General features: G+C 41.7%; 1 protein-coding gene across 2 annotated transcripts in view; it reads right to left on the reverse strand.

Moving 5' to 3' along the window:
• The window catches only part of LOC115008614 (SEC14-like protein 1), a 32,679-nt gene that overhangs the window by 8,086 nt on the left and 5,648 nt on the right, over nt 1-18,945 (reverse strand). For both annotated transcript variants that reach the window (XM_029432318.1, XM_029432326.1), the window contains exons 3-10: nt 6,133-6,282; nt 5,754-5,885; nt 2,913-3,041; nt 2,235-2,508; nt 1,850-1,959; nt 1,451-1,640; nt 807-895; nt 475-545 (exon numbers count right to left, since the gene is read on the reverse strand). In XM_029432318.1, coding sequence (XP_029288178.1) covers nt 475-545; nt 807-895; nt 1,451-1,640; nt 1,850-1,959; nt 2,235-2,508; nt 2,913-3,041; nt 5,754-5,885; nt 6,133-6,282 — 1,145 coding nt within the window. The remainder of the gene's footprint in view (nt 1-474; nt 546-806; nt 896-1,450; nt 1,641-1,849; nt 1,960-2,234; nt 2,509-2,912; nt 3,042-5,753; nt 5,886-6,132; nt 6,283-18,945) is intronic.

The following is an 18,945-nucleotide window of genomic DNA, read 5'->3' on the forward strand; positions in this document are numbered from 1 at the left end:
TCGTCCTGTTAGAGGGCTGCCAAATGACGGACACCATCTCCATTCCCTCACTCTCTCCATTCCCGTCTGAATCCCCGCACTCAGAGAATCCAATTTTTAATTCTTTATTTGAGCCTTTATAGCACAGCTTCACATGCATGCCACCCAACACTTTACTGCACGTATTGTATGAGCATGTGGCAAAGAAATTGGACATTTGTTTCATTATAAACAACAATCACTAACTCCCAGGGCCCACGGAGTCTCCAAATGGCTTGTTTTGTCCAATTAACATTCCAACAATCAAAGAGATTAAAACAGAGAAAAGTGGCAAATCCACACATTTAAGAAACTGGAATTAGAGACGGTTGGTGCCGCTTTATAAATGACTTCCACCATTACATGGTTATCAAAATGGCTGCCAGTTCATTTTTCTGTTGATCCACTAAAATGGATTAAGTTTTCAGCTCTCATTGATCTGTAGTGAAGGTTTACCTGATGGGTCGACCAAACACCTTGGTGTTCTCCTCACAGCGTCTCAGGCCCTCCTCATTGATAGACAGCACCTGAAATGACACAACGTGACCTCCGTGATCTACTGAGCTTTTGGCTCACTGTACCCTGAGCTTACAGTGCGACATTATAAATACGCAGACTATTTATGCATGTACTGTACTGTATACATCCTGCTGGTAATACACTTGTCAGGGCATGCGCCATTGAACATTAATTCTCTAACCTGTAATCTAGCCACCAGCTGCTTGACTTATAAACCTAATTGACCTACATGGACATGCGCAGGCTTCAACTGCGTTTGTGTTACATACATGTCTGAGCAGAGACTCCTCTCCGAGAGCGCGGACCAGTCCTTTGGTGTCCATCTGACCCAACCTCAGGACGTACAAAGGACGACCATCTGGAGGAGGAAAACAAACATTTACATGATCCATCACAACATTTACTTTCTAAACGGCTGCATAGCCCGTTCACAATAAGTGAGAGAGAAATGCTCTCGTGTCTCTGTGGATCCCATTCAAAGAGCTCAAAGACAGATTGAAAGATAAACTGTGTGTCATTTTAATTATTTAAATGGTCACCCTCTGTTGTAAACAAGGAGTCCACAGCATGCATCGCCAACAGGAAGAATGTTTGGGTAACTAAGTAGCGCCGACAAATTGGCCTCATTTTTAATTCACTTGCATGACTGAGGGTTGCTAAGGATGACTTCAGTTCATGTGGCATGTGTAACTTGAGTCTATAAGAAACTGGAGAAGTGAGATCTTCCTCTAGTTAACAGCGTAAGTATAGCCAGCTCTGACGAGGCCTACAGAAGTCATGTGCATGTAGTGTGTACACGTGAGATTGTAGCATGTTAAAACATTCAGCCGTTTCAAATGTTGAGTAAAAGCCGTAGCTGTGAGCATTTTAGTTTTTTTCCCTTAAATTCAATGCACAAACTGTCAGGTCCTACCTCTGTCATGGTGGTGCCAGCCCCCGGTGTAGTAGTCCTGGAGGACCTGTGGTGAGCTCCAGGTCTCCAGCAGGTAGTCCACCTGGTGCTGCTTCCTCCAGGTCAGCGACTGGCAAAGGATCTCTCGCGCCTTGTCCATGTTGAAGTCCCTGGCACGCAAGAAACGCAGTATGTGCTCGTCCTTGGGGATCTGGACAGTAAGCGGAGAGCGTTTAGCTGTAGTGGATTTGTCAACAAATGAATGAAAATATAACTAAAGAACAAAACCTTTCAGAACTTTCGCAACAATAAAATGTCCGACGTGAACGGTAACACCGGTCCTCATCCCTACCGGACAGTAAACAGTAAAAATGGCTTTTCTCTTTGAGTCCATTATTACAGAACATGTCAAACAGTTACCTTCCCCTTGTGCGTCTCCTGCAGCCATTTGCGAAGTCTGATCAGACAGCTCTCCTGCAGGGGGGTCAGGTCGCCTAGGTAACGTTTTATATAGTCCGCATCCAACTTATCTGAAACACAAATAACACCTTCAGTTAACATTCAGTCAAATACTTCATATGTGGTGTACACCTTTAATGAAACCAAAACCCCATAATAGGCGGTCATTTCTGTGTGACTTCAAGAAGACCTGCTTTTGAATGTGCAAGCCCTCCATAACTCGACAACTTGCTTTCTCTGTAGTCTGCGGTCCTTTGAACAGTGCTACTTTAGTGTTCGTGTCCTTATTATACATTAAACAGTCAAAGAGCTGGCTTTTGTTTTGCAATCATCTGTAGGAACAGACCTTCAGGTGTACCAGTCAGGATCTCTGTCAGGATGTCTGCCGGAAGTGTGCTGCTGTCCCGATTGGCTTCCTGGGCGGTGCTGTCCTTGGCGTTGATGGGCAACGGGATAGAAACGGGGGGCGTGACCGTGAGTTTGGGGAGGATAGGTGAGCTGCTGAAGAGGCTGGTCGGTCTGGGGAGAGGAAGGGGAAGAGAGGAGGGAGTCCAGCGCGGCACATGGCTGATCCCGTCATCTTGTAGCTCCTTCAGGTAAAACTCTATGATTTCTTTTCCCTGTGAGGAACACAAGTGAAGACATCCAGTGTGAGAATTATGGCACAAATAGCAGAAGAGGCAGTGGATCCAACACTACTCATGACACTGTATTTATATATACACTAAGGCAGGCTTAGGCTCTTCATATTCATGTATTATTTCAAACTGATGCGTCAGGTAATGTAAACAGGGAGGAAATATAGAGAATGCTTTCAACATTGCCCACATCCATCTTAAATGAAGGCAGATGACTCACTGGGTCCACAGCAGGAGACCCCTGTCCACTCAGAGATTATACAAGCTTATTTATGCAATTACAGCATGAGACCGACTGAACTCCAAGATGTTGCTGTATTCTGTAACTATTCATCTGTTGTGAATTTATGTACAAGGAAACAATGTACATGTGTCGATTAGGTTACCTTTTTAATACTGCTGGCGTACTGCTTCATCGCAATCTTTTCCACAGTGCTCTCAAAGCCAAAGAAGGACTTGATGTCCAGGCTGGCGGTCTGCTCGAAACACGTCCAGGCGTCATTCTCCGGGTGAACCTGCACCAACGCACACAAACACGTTCTGTGTAGTATACTGTATACACATGCAGAAACAAGATGACCAGGTTACCATGGTAACCACACACCCAGCGTCACTAGATGATGACGCATGCCGAGAGCAATTGTCACACTGAGTGGGAGTGTGTGACAGTGTCTGTATAAAATTAGCCGGCCCTTTACACACGAACAGCTTTTAAAAAGAGGACGGCAGACAAACATACGAGAACATGTTTCTGGTGTTTGGAGATGTTAAAAAGAACTAAAGCGAAAATAAATCTCATCTGTTTTCTTGTAGTAACAACTCCAACAGAGTGGTGGTCTTCTCTCTAGAGCAGTGTTACTCATTGCGCGGCTCGCCAAGCTTTAATTGGTGGCTCGCGGGGCAGTGGGCTGAATAAAGGGGTGATAGATGTGATTATGGAGTCAATACAGATATTTCATAAAAACAAGCAGGGTTATTACATATAACCCATTAAAACAGTGTCTGCTCTATTAGCATACAAATAATTGATAATAATAATTGATAAAAGATGCAAATAGAGACCAGAAACAAGATATTTAAACTTGCTCGGCCGACACCGACTCACTGCGGAGTTGCCAGTTCTGCCGGTCTATCAGCGCTACAATGGTGAATGTGCTCTTGGACGGGTAGATAAATGGTGGACTAGTATAGAAATAAATAAACTTAAGCTAATTAAAAATAAGCATGCTTATGAATATGGACATTTGCTAAAAAATAATTTAAATCGCTAAATTCGAACATTTAAATTGGAGGATACGACCAACCTGGCACTTCATACTCGCGTTAGCTTGGCTCCGGTCGACTCGTTTCACCATTACATGCTAGTTAGCGCGTGTTTCTACAGACGTAAAATGGATCGATTTTTTATTTTAAAACGTTGCACACCAGTTGGACAGAAACAAAGCGTGACAAACGAAGAAGATTAAGATTGGGCTTTGGAGCATCAAACCACCGCAAATCGAGAGGAAGATGCTAGAGATGTGGTTTGTGGACAGACAACAGCTGCTCCCGTTAAAGAAAGAAAGGTACGAGCCATACAAGACGAGTAAAGGAAATTTCAAGACAAGTGAACAGAGGAATTTGTATTTGTCCTCCACGAGTCGAACCCTTTGTGCTTAATGTGCAAACAGACCCGCTCGCATTTCTAAACGACACATACAAAATTCAACGAAACTTACGCGCCTGGAAGAGAAATTAGTAAAAACAAATAGAGCAGATTTCTTCTGTTTCTGGACAACAAAGGCTCGTACACAGGACAACTAATACAGCTGAACGATTAACTGAGACATCTTTTGACATCACATGGATTTTGGCTCGGGCAAAAAAAACCTCAGACTCAGATTGTGAAACTGTTTTTTGGCTTCAGCAGAAATATTGTTTGCAGAGTTTGACAACATCATCCCAGTATGAAGATAATCCTGTTTTTAAATGAATGTATTGGTTGGCTGCATTGCATATTGTATGTTCTGGGTGGGATGACAGATTAATAAGCAGACATGCTTTTTATGACTGGATGTAGCTTTTCATACTTTGCAGTAAAAGTGCCTCTCCTATTGACTTTGTCCTGTCAATGTGGCTCTCACGTAAAAAATAGTGAAGACCACTGGAGTAGGGGATCGCTTTGTATCAATTTCAATTCAGACGTCGTATTCTCCCAGTTAAACTTTTATTCATATCAATGCAGCTTTGTTAAACTCCTCAATTTTATAGTTTTTAAATCTGGACCCTCAGTATTTGGACCAAGAAGCTCATGAAAAAAAAAGTAAGCCAAATTAAGAAGGCTACAATGTTCCAATCTGTCAGATAAATATTTAATCCACCTTTAGGTACATATAATCTGCTGATTGGAAAGGAGTAAAGGACTCAGATCTGGGCCATAAAAACTTTTGGTTTCAGGCTACAACGTCATTAAATGTGGAAAGAAGTTTAATGCTTTCTGAAGGCGCTGTGCTGGTACCTTCATTACCCTTGGCTACTGAAATATTTCATTTTAAACCAGGTCCATTAATTCAGTCTAATTGAGCCATCCATCTCGGTTACTGTTCGCACAGCGTGCTAGAGCACACAATAAGAACCTCTGTGTGGCCTTCGAACTAAAATTAGCACTTGGTTGGAGGCTAATACGATGAGCTTGACCTCATTAACTCAGAGCACATCCATTCATGAATCGGCAGATGTGATGTCAGAGTTAGGCACACAGCAAGGGGAAAAGGGAAGACATGCTGGTTTCAGATCAGCACTTAGCGGAGCATTCAGCCAGGCTGTGAGCGGACTGAATAATTCATATAGAGAGACATAGGTTGAGATAGCTAGCAACATGCTTTACTGCTAGTCTAAACATGGCTTTCTGTGCAGGGAAGAGATTAGAGGTGACACAAACATTAACATGGCTGTGATGGTGGACAGCTTGCCATTCAGCAGCTTAACTTTACAGTGTGTGTGTGTGTGTGTGTGTGTGTGTGTGTGTGTGTGTGTGTGTGTGTGTGTGTGTGTGTGTGTACACGTTTAAATGCTGCGCAGCTTCTTTTCTTTTTTGCATGTCTAGCCCTAATGGGTTGAGCAGGTCATAAAAACTGCTCTCTCTGTGGCCATCTGTCCTACAAATATACACACAATATTTGTGTGTTATAAGCTGCTTTTGGACCCGAGTCTGCAGTAAACGCCACTTGCGTGTGTATGCTACTGACCGAATAGCAACAGGTCTCATGGATGATGACCCTGTTGGAGAAGGTCTCATTATGGGACTCGATGTGAAGTGTCCTCTCCTTTCGGTTCAGCGTGTTATTCTGGATGAAGTAGACGTATTCCACACCCGCAATCTGCGAACCACACACACAGCTCATGTTACAAGAAACTAAACTGACATGAGACACACAAATAAGGTTACATCTCAATAAACTACTGTACCTAGAACTAAAAACAAAACCCACGCAAAATTATTATATTGTTTATAATAAAAAAAACTTTTTTTTAATACTCTAAAGCAGTGACAGGGAGTTGGTTAAAGTGTGCATTGTACTTTAGATGCACATTAGCCAACGACCTGTATGTTGCACATCAACATACCCTTTTAAGCAGGCGTGGAGCGTCAACATCCAGAGCACAGCGGCGCTCAACCCTGGTGTTGGAACCGTCCTCATTGGTCTCCTCCTCCACCACGTCACTCGCCACAAACATGGGGATAAGGTGACAGGTGGGGAACCGGCGCTCATAGGCCTGAAAAAAGGAAGAAGGAACAGAATTGTCAGCCAACACAGTGGTTTGCAATCTGGGAAGACATCTTTCAGGTTTTAAGTTTCATTCATGTGAATGAAGGCAGAGGAAAATAAAAGACTCTTAGTAACTCTCTACATGCTGTGCAGAGGGCAGACAATACTGTATTAAGCAGTGCTTGAGACAACACCTTTATTAGAAGGAGGGTTATTATTTGGATCTTGTTATAATCTCCGATTACAAAGTGCTTTAGATAAACTAAATACAAAACAGTCAGAACCAGAAGTGTGCCACACTGTCCCAGAGTCAGACACACCTGGCAGACTCTACTGAGTGCACTTTTCAAGCAGTTTATTTTATTCAGTTTATTAATGAAGGTCGGTAAAATGGGTTTTAGTTAAAGTCGTAGCACGTCATCCCTTCTCTCTTTTCCTGTCAATCTCCAGCTGTACTGAAAGAAAAAAAAAAAGGAAAAACCCCATAAATCTAATCTAAGAATAAAATAGAAATCCCACACAGCTACAAGTCTTGCGATGCCAGTGTATACAACATTCATTAGAAAAAAGTTTGAGTATTCTGAAATATGGAGCCAAGAGGGACTGAAGAATCTGAATAGGTGGGCAGAGAATAGCTGCAGCAAATAAGTGAGAGGCCAAACAAAAGCGCCTTCAACTGTGCACCGTTCCAAACATCGTTGGCCGCTGTGCCCAAGGTCACACCGCGTCTCCAAATGATGCGTTCTCGTGAACGCAAAACACAGACAAACTCAGCTCTTTTGCAGAAGCCAGCGGTTATACAACAGGGCCTTGGCTGGCACTATGTGCAGCAGCAGCACCCATGTCTTCCTTCTCTTTATAGTCACCTTTCTCCCATATTGGATCTGATTTGCATGGTTGCTGGAAAGTCTAAACACCAGACTAGACTGCTAAGTCAACACCAAACTGACCGATGTTCATGATAACGTGGGCTGAGACGGCCAAAGTTAGTCATGATAACACTGAGCTGATCTGAGACTCTTGTGTCATGTATCGTTGCTGCATAAACCAGCAGGTTATTTCTTCATTTTTAAAAGATTGTGAAACTCTATCCAGAAACCTTAGTCTCCAGGATATAAAGGAGTGAATGCATGTATCTGAGTGAATGAGCAAATTATGATTTAAAAAGGGAACAGGGAATTACAACAAACAAACAACAAATGTATTTATAAATAAATAAATAAGACAAAGGAAACTACCAAGATGTGGGGAATGTAGCAGTGCTAATCTACCACTTCATCAACAGGGCCATAGAAACATACAGTATCTCTGAAGATAGCAGTGCCTGGAAGACGAGAGCAGGGACAGACTGTGCGAGATCAACTGAAAGAGCAAGTGCAGCTCACAAGACTTTCAGGGTCTGAGTTAGTGTCAGCTGAGTCTGGCTAATAAAGCATCTGTGTTCTATGGTGCGCAGGACAACACATGTCTTTGAGCTCCCGTGAAAACCATGAGAACAGAATTCACTGTGAAATAAATGTGACGGCTGAACAAAAAGCTCAAGTAAGACATTTGAACCAGAGCCACTCGTATCGATTGGTGTATTTGCATATTACTGTTATAATAAAGGTTTCATCTTTATGGCTAGTTCGCTCTAAAAATCGTTCAGAGCATTTCCTCATAATGAAACAAACACAAAAGGTAGGTTAAGACATTGTAAATAAAAAAATTATTCTGCGATTTTATATATATTTATAAATACAGGAATTTTCACCATAGACTTTGTACATTTTAATGTTAAGTCTGGTGCACTTTGAGAGCAAAATTAAGAGGATAGAGCTATGAAGAAGTTTATGCTCTAGTAAACAATTTAATCATAAACACATTGGTTGTATAGATATGAACGATGAAGTCACATCCACAAAGCATGGCAAACGAGACGGGGTTCGTCTTTAAAGACGGGTAGGGTCGTTTGCCGACATCGCTGCAGACTCCTTGCTCTAAGGACAGTTCGCCCTGGTTGACAGCCGCATCATGAGCCCCGTCACTCCCTGCAGGGAGAGCGGGTGTAGCGAACATTAAGTGAGAGGCTCCAGGAAGGGGTGCTGAAAAGCTCACAGTCGGAACAGAGAGTCACTTTCACCCCAGTACTTTCCATGCCGACCTAGAGCCGCACCGCCATGAAGGAAATGCGCCTTCTGCGCCTTCGATCGGCCGCCCCTGACCTGCTGAATTGAATCCAAAAGGCAGACAGTCACCCGTATAGAAGAGTAAAAATATACACAGTTCAGTATTAAACTACCCCGACTGTAGGTAATTAATGGGAAACTTTTCCATTTTGTATCAAGCTGAAAAAACGTTGTAGCAATACGTATTTGAGTTAATGTGCCTACATCGCAAGTCCTTTGGTGCGACGTGGCACATGGCAATGTCGATGCTGAAACGATATATTGTGCAGCCCTAGTTTAGACTGTTTAGTATGCTGATCAGCAACAGCCGCTGTTGTTTTGTGTGAGAGTAGGCAGTCAGTAGGGTTCAGCAGCTCCTGGCATACCACTGCCAGGGCTACTGAGCCACTCCGCTGCCCACTGTCCCACTGACTGAGTGAATGCTGAGCTCTGTTTTTCAGCCCTGATGCTCTGGAACACTGAGCACAGGCTTTGTACTGCCGTCAGCACAACAGCACTGACTGTAAACATCACTTTCACCCATTAAAAACAACCATACGTCAACAACAAACTCAACCACAAATGCTCAGTCAAACACAATAGGCTTACATACTGTACAAAACATAGGGTTTATTCTACATGAGACCACTAAGGGAAACAGAAACCCTCCATCAGAGCCTTGTTGAGCTTGATGAAAAAACAGACAAAACTAACAAAGTGCATCTGTTAGCTAAATAACTACCTGTTTGTGTTAAAAACAGGAAACAGGAAGGTCCTGATGCCAGGTTATTCCTCAAAAAGGGAATTTAAGGGAATGCTGCTCAGCTACACGGTTTTTCAAAAATACACAAAGACACAATCTGGCCACATCGGATCATCTTACTGACTTTTGAACTATAACCTTTGATCACAATAATGAAAGTAATACTTCTATAATTGAAAAGTTATGCATTCCAACAAACTTACACTTCTTTGTCCTACAAATGTTGTCTATTAAGATCTCTTGAAAGCACTCGCTGCACGAGGAGTATTTACATAAAGACTTGTTTAAGTTAATAAACCTCAACACTACAGTTCATCCAGGACGTGTCAACTCACCTACAACAGGATCTAGTCTACAGTCATCTCCTGGCGCTTTATAAAACCCGCCTTCAGTCACACGTCATGTTGTGACGGGATCTGCGAGTAATGCTACTTTTATAATGTATTTATGTATTGTGAGCACTGTATTGACAACATTAGGCCACTCATTTGTAATAACCTGCTCAGGGACTAGAGGAAAATGAGCTCATTAGCTAACTCTGGCACATTTACATTGAGATGGAAACTGAAACTAATTGATTAATGTGCACTGTGTCCCTGTTATATAAATAATCAAATACATACATACAAAAAATAAATTAATAATAATAAGACAACATAAGTAAATATTAAGGTGATTTGGAATTCACCGATTTTTACATAGTTTGTATCGCCGTACAATTTAAACAGTGTGGAAGAGTGAAACACTTACAGTATTCTATTAGGACATATTTTCATTTTGTTCTTCTCTTCCCACCATCACAGAGAGAAATGGTGCTGATAACTTGGGGGATGGCATACAGACCTAGAACCTGCTGATGAATCTATTCAACCCAAACGTAGATAATGGATCCAACATTACATTGCCAGGTGTGTGCTGAAAATTAATAAAAATCTATAGCTCAACAACAGCAAGTTGTATATTGACACCAGTGGTGCTCTATTCCCTTGATCTAACATCCAAACCTGATTTTAACACGACTTGTCAGGAAGCAGCCAAAGCAGCAGTTTAATGACAAACATTCAGCTGCCCTGAGATCAGTCTTTGGGATAGGTAGCATGCATTGATGACACATCAACACAACGGACATGATAAACAAACTCCATCACAGTAAATATTAATTTGTCCTTTGCCTCAACTCTTTCCTGGAATACTTCAGCAAACTGAGACAGTAAAAAAAATATATAACAAAACAGAACCTATCCAAGTTTCCAGACGAGCGGAAACAACCGAGCATGTGTGAGAAAGCCTGCGAGAACATCGTCCTCCAGTCTCCATGGTGATGGTTTGGACACACCTCAACTGGCCGAGTAATTGTTCCTGGAATTTGGCTGAAGATTTTATGTACTTTTCAGGGACACAAGAGAAAATATAAAAACAATACATGGTCACTTAATCCCTTCCTGCGTACACAGAAAACATTCTCCCTTTGGACCGCAGACAATGTGGACGAGGCCATGGGTCTGGAGCACCTGAGCTATTTCACTCAGGAAGGGAGATTCAGGAAATCCAGTAGTTCCAAAGGGCTGCATGGTGCATGTTTACGTGCATAGCGTACTACTGGGCAAGACAACAAGAGTGCTGGCTGGCAGCCCAGCCATTATCTAGCTTAAATTCAAGGCATTGAAAAAACAAACTTAAATATAACTGCAAGCACGATCCAAACAAATACAGGAAAAGGAGCTCACTGGGACATCCCAAGTCTTTTTAATCAAAATGTCTCCTTTTGAGTGAGATACCTCAGCAGCCATCGCAACTTGACTGTTAGCAAATCAAGTATAGCTGAAAAGATGAGTTGAATGAATTGATTAGTTGATTGAGAGGTTATTAATCTGAAACTATATTGATAATCAATTAATTGTTTAAACCTTTTTCCTAAAAGAAATGCCGAACATTCTCGGTTCTTCTCGGATGTGTGGATGTGCTGCTTTTCTCTCTTTTACCTCACTGTCCTGTGGGAAACTGCAGAGGACATTTTTCATCATTTCCTGATGTTTGTTTTACCAACCAACCAATTATTTGACAGTGAAAATAATTGTAGGTTGCTTAAAATCAACGTAGACTACATCACATCGGGGGAAAGTCTTCAAAACTCCAATCTTGCCATAAAACAGTCAGGCTCATCTGTTTGTAACACGGACTGCTCTGGTCCTGCACGGAAAAATCTCTGACAAACAAATATTTATCGTCTGACACAGTACGTATTGTTAAATAGTCCAACAATAACGTCAACACAATTTAAGAAAACCAGGCCACAAGCTTCAGTTGATTAATATGATTCATTCCAAACAACAAAAACGAGAAGGGACGTGTTTGCACTAGGTGTGTCAGTAATTGATCTGGTTTTGCTTTTAAGGGTTGAGCACCAAAATGGCTGAGAACCTGTATCAAGTAGCAGCATCGCTCTAATCGTCAACTATAGTAAACAGGTTCTGGTGCCCATGCTGCTGAGTCATATTGACGGGCACAAAACAACACAGTGACAATAAGTATACGAGATGAAGGAACTGACATTTGTGGCAAAGTGCCATATGTACAACAATATAATTATAGAGTAGCATTCTGTCACTGCACATTGAGGTGGCATGACAGATAACTTGACTGTGGTTCCACACGTTACCACAAAATAGTTGTACTGGATTGGATGGAAAGAAAGAAACACCCTTCCCAGAGCTGTTGTAACATAACAACAGCTCTGACGCAAAGTTTCTATGACTTTACAGGGAGCCGCAGACAAGCCCTGACTAAATGTTTTGGTTTATCAAGTTTTATACAGCATTCCCATGAACTTCAGTTACACACTCAAAAACTAAGTGTCATAAACACACAGGGCTATTTGTTTTTTGTTAGACAAGACCATTCTCCTGTCGCTGCCAGACTACTTTAAAAAACACTTCTTGGGTGTGTTGTATCATAGATTATACCATTTGCTTATATAGTCCATCCTGAAAATGAGCTGAGGGCCAACTGCAATGTTTAAAATGAAAATCCTTAGCCTATATGTCTCCTGGGAGCAACACTAACCAAAGAACACTTCCAACTTCATGGGTAGCCGTGTCATATCTCTGGAGCTAAAGAAAATGGTTGTGTAATAGAGACAACAGCTGCCCAGAGGTCGGCCTCTGCCATTTTTAATCAGCTGGCTTTTCTGGTGACTGGGAAAATTGGAACATTTTGGTCGGATCAGTTTTAAGATTAAGATACTTGATGAGGACAGCTTAGAGATAATGTCAAAACAACCAGGCAACCAAAGCACAGAAAAGCTGAGCAAACTATCTGGCTGCATTTCCTAAGAATTCAGAGGAAAATCACAAGAAGAAGAAGAATGACTAACTACAGAATTGTACAAGAAACACATGTTCTGTTCATAAGAACAGAGTATTGCTTTAGTTGGTGTTAGGACAAACAATGAGTCAATACCATGCACAAGGTTGCATATTTTATTAGCTCATCCCAACTCAAAATCCTATTTCTTTTTTAAAGAACTGGACAAAAAGATATCAGCAAGCACTTCCAAGAACACTCAAAATACCCATGTGACATTTAACTATCTTTCAGTGTCACATGCAGTCACACTGATAAATAAGGCCCGCTGTCAGACAACCAGCCACAGGCTTCCTCTGACGCTGCTCACCGATGTTTCCTCTTAAAACCAATACATTTTGTATTACAACACCACCCTTGACTGTCAGATACAAACAAACCTCCCTTTGAGGGAGTTCTGCTGGCAAGGGTGTGACGTCATTTAGCCAATGCTCTGTGGCAAAAATCATTATGAGTTCGTGTCCACCACCTCAGGCAACCCGTTGGAAACGTCATCGCAGGGGTTGCGATTCAAACTGCAGTAATAAAAAGGACTTTACCCTCCACACTAGCCCAGTCACATTAGTTTTTTTGGGCATTGTCCGCCATGTACAGTATATGGCAATAATTAATTGGACTCACTGGGTCATGTTGCACACAAAAGGAGGATGTTAGGATGCTGTCTGGTGGACAATTGGGGTCTCAAGGACATTTGAAACACCATTAAGCCTACACATTAGTGAGCCAGTGCTGCCGAATGACACATAATGTCACATAATTTCATGACACAGGTTGTCACCGACACACGACTCACTTCTGAAAATAATGATGTCGATGCAAAAAGCCTTGCTGGCATCTGTTTACATCATTTAAGTTGAATAGGTCAGAAAGAAGGAGGTAAAAGGAACGGCACATGGAGAGGAAAATTCCTCCCGATTTTCATTTCTGAGAGCGAAGCTATAAACTCCAAACTAGGTCATTGACGAGGATGGGGGGAGAGCAGGAGCAAAGTTGCTGAGCAGTCAGCTTGAAAATTCTGGGTTTCTGCTAAACTGACTCAAATGCACAGGGACATGTGAAAACAACACTTGTGTTAAGTAATTACGTAAGATACCTTTATACATGAGAATTAGCAGGTTTCAATTCAAATAGGCTATACTTGTTTATCGGAGCACTAGTGATGATCAAGAAGAAGGAAATGGTCTCATCCTTGGTATTATAGTAAAACCATAAATAGATAAATCTTCCCTACAAGTTCTGAGATTGGTCCTTTCCTGACATTTTATTTACTTGTTGTTTCGGCAGACATATCCAAATATCCGATCCTTACAGCAAAACCATTGCAAATGCATAAATCCTTTTTTAAATGGCAGAGCTCCGAGCTCCTAAGTTTATGGGTCTGGGACTGAGAATCAGAGTCATTCAGGATATGTTGTGTAGGGATTTAAAAAGTTAAAGCTTTTAAAGGTTTATTTAAACAACTGATGTAAGCCATTTCTGCAGCACAAATATAATAAATAGATCAATCAAAAAATGCTTTTAATAAAATGTCAATAAACTGACATTCATATAAAGTAGGATACAACAGGCTTTACTTGAGGATATAAATTAGATGCCACTTGGTTCATTGTCAGTTAATGTTTTTAATAAGTCAATATTTAGCGGTGATTAACTGGCCTATTGATTTATCACGAGCTGTGTTCATTATCCTTCGAACAATGGCAGCAGGACTTCCCTTTGGTCCATTAGGCTTTTGTACAACACTGGTTTCACTATGACTGAAGCCACTTTTTGAATGAATGTATACAGACGAAGCTTTTGAATTGGGAGTCGCTGGTGTAGGCTTACGGAAGTGAAACCACTTCTGGGAAAAGATTGTGTAATGTATCAAGAGCCTCCATGTCCTTGCTCTCCATGGCTGGGACAACCAGTTAAACAGCTTCTACAAGGATGCTGTGGACATTACAGTGTTGATATAGAACAGTACAAATAATATTGTATTGGTTAAGGGTCACATCTAAAAGAGAGAGATGCAAGTCGAGTGTTTCTCAAAGTGCCAAGGTTTCTCCACCCTTCAGGTCTGAACGCTTTGGAGCTTAGGTGTAGACTGGATGTGGGGTAGGAGAGAGAACAAGCTCCTGATTGAACAGATGCAACAACAGAGCGTTTGGTCTCTGCATGCCATACCACCCACTTCTCTCCTTCCAGTGATCTCACTGCTACACTGTGCATTGTAATGGCAGAACAGCCTGGAACAGAGGAGGGGGGACGATCTGCCCGTACATTTATGTAAGGTCCTAAATATTTGGTGGGCCGTGTAATATGCTAAACTGCAGTGCAAGGTTAGGCATGCATGACATGATATGCGTGTGTGTGTACTAGAGAATAGAAAGCAGCAGGATGGCCATCTGTCAGCTATCAAAAAGTCATCACAGTAAGAACAAGAAATGCTGAACTATATACACATTTGCTGATGTAAGGCTTACTGAGATATAACTATCAAAGTATGTTTTAACGGTCAGTTCATTAAAACTAATATACAAGAACTGCGAAGACAACGATGTCCCCAAATTATGACTAAGGACACATTTTCATGTCAGAGTACCCATACCTGTAGGATTATATTGCGTTTTATCAAATCTAAATCCAGGATGGCATCAGCATATTACATACAAAGCCTCATGAAACCTTTTTAGTTTGACCTTTCAACAAACAAACGTTACCGACGTTGGCAAAACAAACAAAAACATAAATGAAAGAATAGCTCACAAAAGACAACATCTGTTAAGCGCTGTTGTTTTAAAATCAGAACGTGAACACATCATCTCTGTCATCGTTCAAGATGATCAACTCCGTTGGTAACTGCGCAGCCCGACTCGTCACTGTGACTGTTCTCACACAGCAACAAAACACTGCAGAATGGAAATTCTTCATAAGCAACGACTAACAGGAAACTGCAGCATTAGGGATATTCTGCTTTACAGTAAGGAAAGGGGTGGCGGCAAAGCATATTCGCTCTTATGCCAACACTACATCATCCAATTATTTTATCAATGTGATGAACCTCTTATTAAATGGTTCTGTAAATGCTGCTGAAGATTCCTAAGCATATTGTTCTTTCCAGGAAAGATTGAATAATAGCAGTGAACATGGAGGATAAAAAAGACGTGCGTGGGTTGTTTGTCGCCTTTCATTCACACTGTGTTGAATCAAAGAAATTTGTCTCACGGAAAGTTTTGCCCATAATTGCACACAAATAAAGGCAACCCGAGCCTTGACGAATATATAATCAATGTAAGAGAAGAAAGAGCTTTAACCAGCCCTAAAAGAAAACCACACATCAGAAAAGAAAAGCAGAAAGCATACAGATACACGCAAAGACTGTCACAGTATACTGTACACACTAATAGCCTCACATTTCTGCTGCATAGATCTGAGTCACTATCCATTGCCACATGGTTGCAGTGTAAAATACGCTCAAGGGTCGTTGTATAAGAGTATGTGTGTACAGATTTATTTGTGTCTCGCAGGGTGGAGCAGGGTGGGGGAGGGGAGATGTTGGGGCAGCATCTCGACCTTGCAGCAGGAAAGAGGGTGAATGAGTGATCAGTGAATGAAAATCGCTCCAGAATTGTCTCATAGGCTGCCAGAGTCACGTGTTGGTGATGATACAGTCCTTTATTAATGCTGTTTGAAGCAGCACGCTGGACGATAAGCTCCTCTCCACAAAGCGGGCCATAACTCTTCATTGTTTTTGGCAAACAGCATCTAGTCAAGTAAGTGAATTAGACACTGCAGGCAAAGCTCTGACAGATTCATTCAGAAGAGTGGATGGAACTTCTCTGAATCAGAGCAGACAGGTGCAATGCTGGGAACAGGCTAATGAGAAAAGTGTACATAAACAGCCCCATCAGCAAACATTTCACTGGAGCAGGCATACTAAATGTCCTTCTTTATTAAATCTCCCTTGAGATATTCTGACTGAATAACTAGTATGAATGAAGTGTAATCAGATTTCATATTTTTCAATGGCCCAAGTTGCCATGACAAAAATAAACCAACCCCACTTCTATATTCTGGCAAAGCAGACATGAAGGTGAATGTTGTACAAGTACACGCCTGTACACGTAAGACCAATAGGTATTATAAGCGACAGACGAGCCTGCAGCTCACACATGGATTAAAACAATAGAGCAATGCTGCTGCGCCATAGAATTGGGTTGAAAAGCATTAACCAGACCTGACTATAAGTGGGTCAGGACCTCGCGGGATAGGATGCCACCCTGGCAGGGCCGCTCTGCGCTTAGCCAGGCCAGACAGAGAGAAGGTGGACAGGCAGAAGGATGAGCAAAGTTTAGAAACACTGGCTTGTCGGCCAGGCACAAAACAAAGTGTTGCCGATCTGACACTTGGAAAAACGTGCAGGTGATGACCCACTATAATAGGTCATAGGAGGCAGAAGGAGCTGAAAGTAGTTTGCGGTGCAAACAAAGACAGAATTAGTAGATCTGAGCTCCCAAGTGCAGCAGAAAAGATTATCTTTATTATTATTATTATTTTTAAATCAAACCTGGAAACATGTGCTCCGTTAATAACCAACAGGTAAAACAGACACGGATATGGACGCACGTGTTTCCTTGAATGAAGGTTTTTATTTCCGTTTTGCATGATGGGGCCTCAGAGCAGCAGCATAAGACCATTAGCAACAGGAATCAAAAGGCATAACTGGTAATTATGTTTTCCAAGAATTGACACAAAGCTGGTGATGCAGTTTAACACAGTAACAACACTTCAAAGATGGACTATCACGGGGTCCATGTGATGAAGACTCCTCTGATTAGGCTGGTCAAGCTTTTTGTTCAAACACATAAAAGTGGAGTCTGCGAGTCTGTAGGAAGAGTTCAAATAGTGTTTTTATAAAAATATATATTCTGCTTCAATCCATATTTGTTGCCGTTCAGCCTTTCAAAAAAACAACATTTTCACTGCGGTCAAACATTTCTTTACTCACCGCACACAAAGGGTGGAAAGCACCTGTATTAACAGACATTCAAGCTTCATTCAAAAACCTCAATAGAAGCTTTGAATATAAAAATAAAAAAACATTCTGTACAGCTTGGCTCAATTCTCCATTTAGAGAGCCAGGGCTGTGTATAAAACACCAGCATTTTTTCCCAGTACACATACAGAAGGAACAGCTAGCGGGCCGTGAGGAGATATTCGCTCAATTTGACATTTGAAGTGCGATTAGAATCGGACGCTCCATATTTAACTCAGTTTCACTGCTGGTCCCGTTTTTTTGGACCGGCCAAAACACCTCGTACATATACAATAACTGAACTGTGACAGAGCAGTTTATGCAAGCCTGGATTAGTGGAAACAATTATCCGCAATACACGAGGGCCTCATTAATGAGCCTTTGGTAACAACCTGTTCGAGAGCAAACAACAGGTTTCAGTGTGTGGGCACCACAGAAAGAAACACTGAAATTCAGAGAATCTGAAGAGGCACAGTTGTTGCCTAGATGCTAATGTGTTAGCAGGCAGAGCTCAGCCTCATAAGTGGCTAACACAGTTGTGGTCCCTCTCCCTTTCATTCTCCTCCCTTTTGTCGGCCTTTTTTGAGCCATTTCTGTTACTTGTATATATATTCCTGCTGATTCCTTTGATGTTGTGTTCCTTAGTTACTAAACCATACGTCTGTAACGCTTTTGAGGTTTCAACATTACACGGTTTTACTAACCAATGACACATGATTGCTATTTCAACACTGTTTTGAAACGCACAGTCTGTTGCCATGAAAACACTTTAACTATATGAATGTTAGATTTGCTGTTACCACTGAAAAATAAGGATTTAGTCACTAAGAAGGAAACGTCCCCTGTCGTTGATGGTGCCAACAAATCCACTACACTAGGAAGGTACATCCTGTTCTTACTGCTGTAGAAACTCTACTCTGACAGGGGCAGGGGTAAAGCACTTTATCCCTTTGTATAAGCTACAGGCCCATATGTTTTCTGTGGACTCATTTAATACCCTCTCTCTGTAACATGCATATGTGTCTGGGAGTTGAGGGACTCAAGAAAGAGTTGTCTTTTAAGCATCAAGCTAATAGTAACAACAGTTATTAACTATTCCAGAATCAGACTTGTGCCAACTGAAGTCATTCTTCATCTGTGGTCGTGTTCCAGAAGCAACTGTCCCTTCAGGCCTGAAACAACAACGAGAGGGGTTGTGCTGTGCTTTTGACATTCCTATGTGACCCCCCGAGGATAGACTGGAGGCTCTGAGACTGGACTGTTGCGATAACAGCAACACCATCAACTACATTTCCTGTTATTGAGATGCAGCAGCAGACTCAAGGGACTCAATGGCTGAGAGTGATTTTTATATAATTTATTTAAATAAACTGCTGCTGT

Source organism: Cottoperca gobio, chromosome 1, assembly GCF_900634415.1.
Source record: "Cottoperca gobio chromosome 1, fCotGob3.1, whole genome shotgun sequence".
Lineage (NCBI taxonomy): Eukaryota > Metazoa > Chordata > Actinopteri > Perciformes > Bovichtidae > Cottoperca > Cottoperca gobio.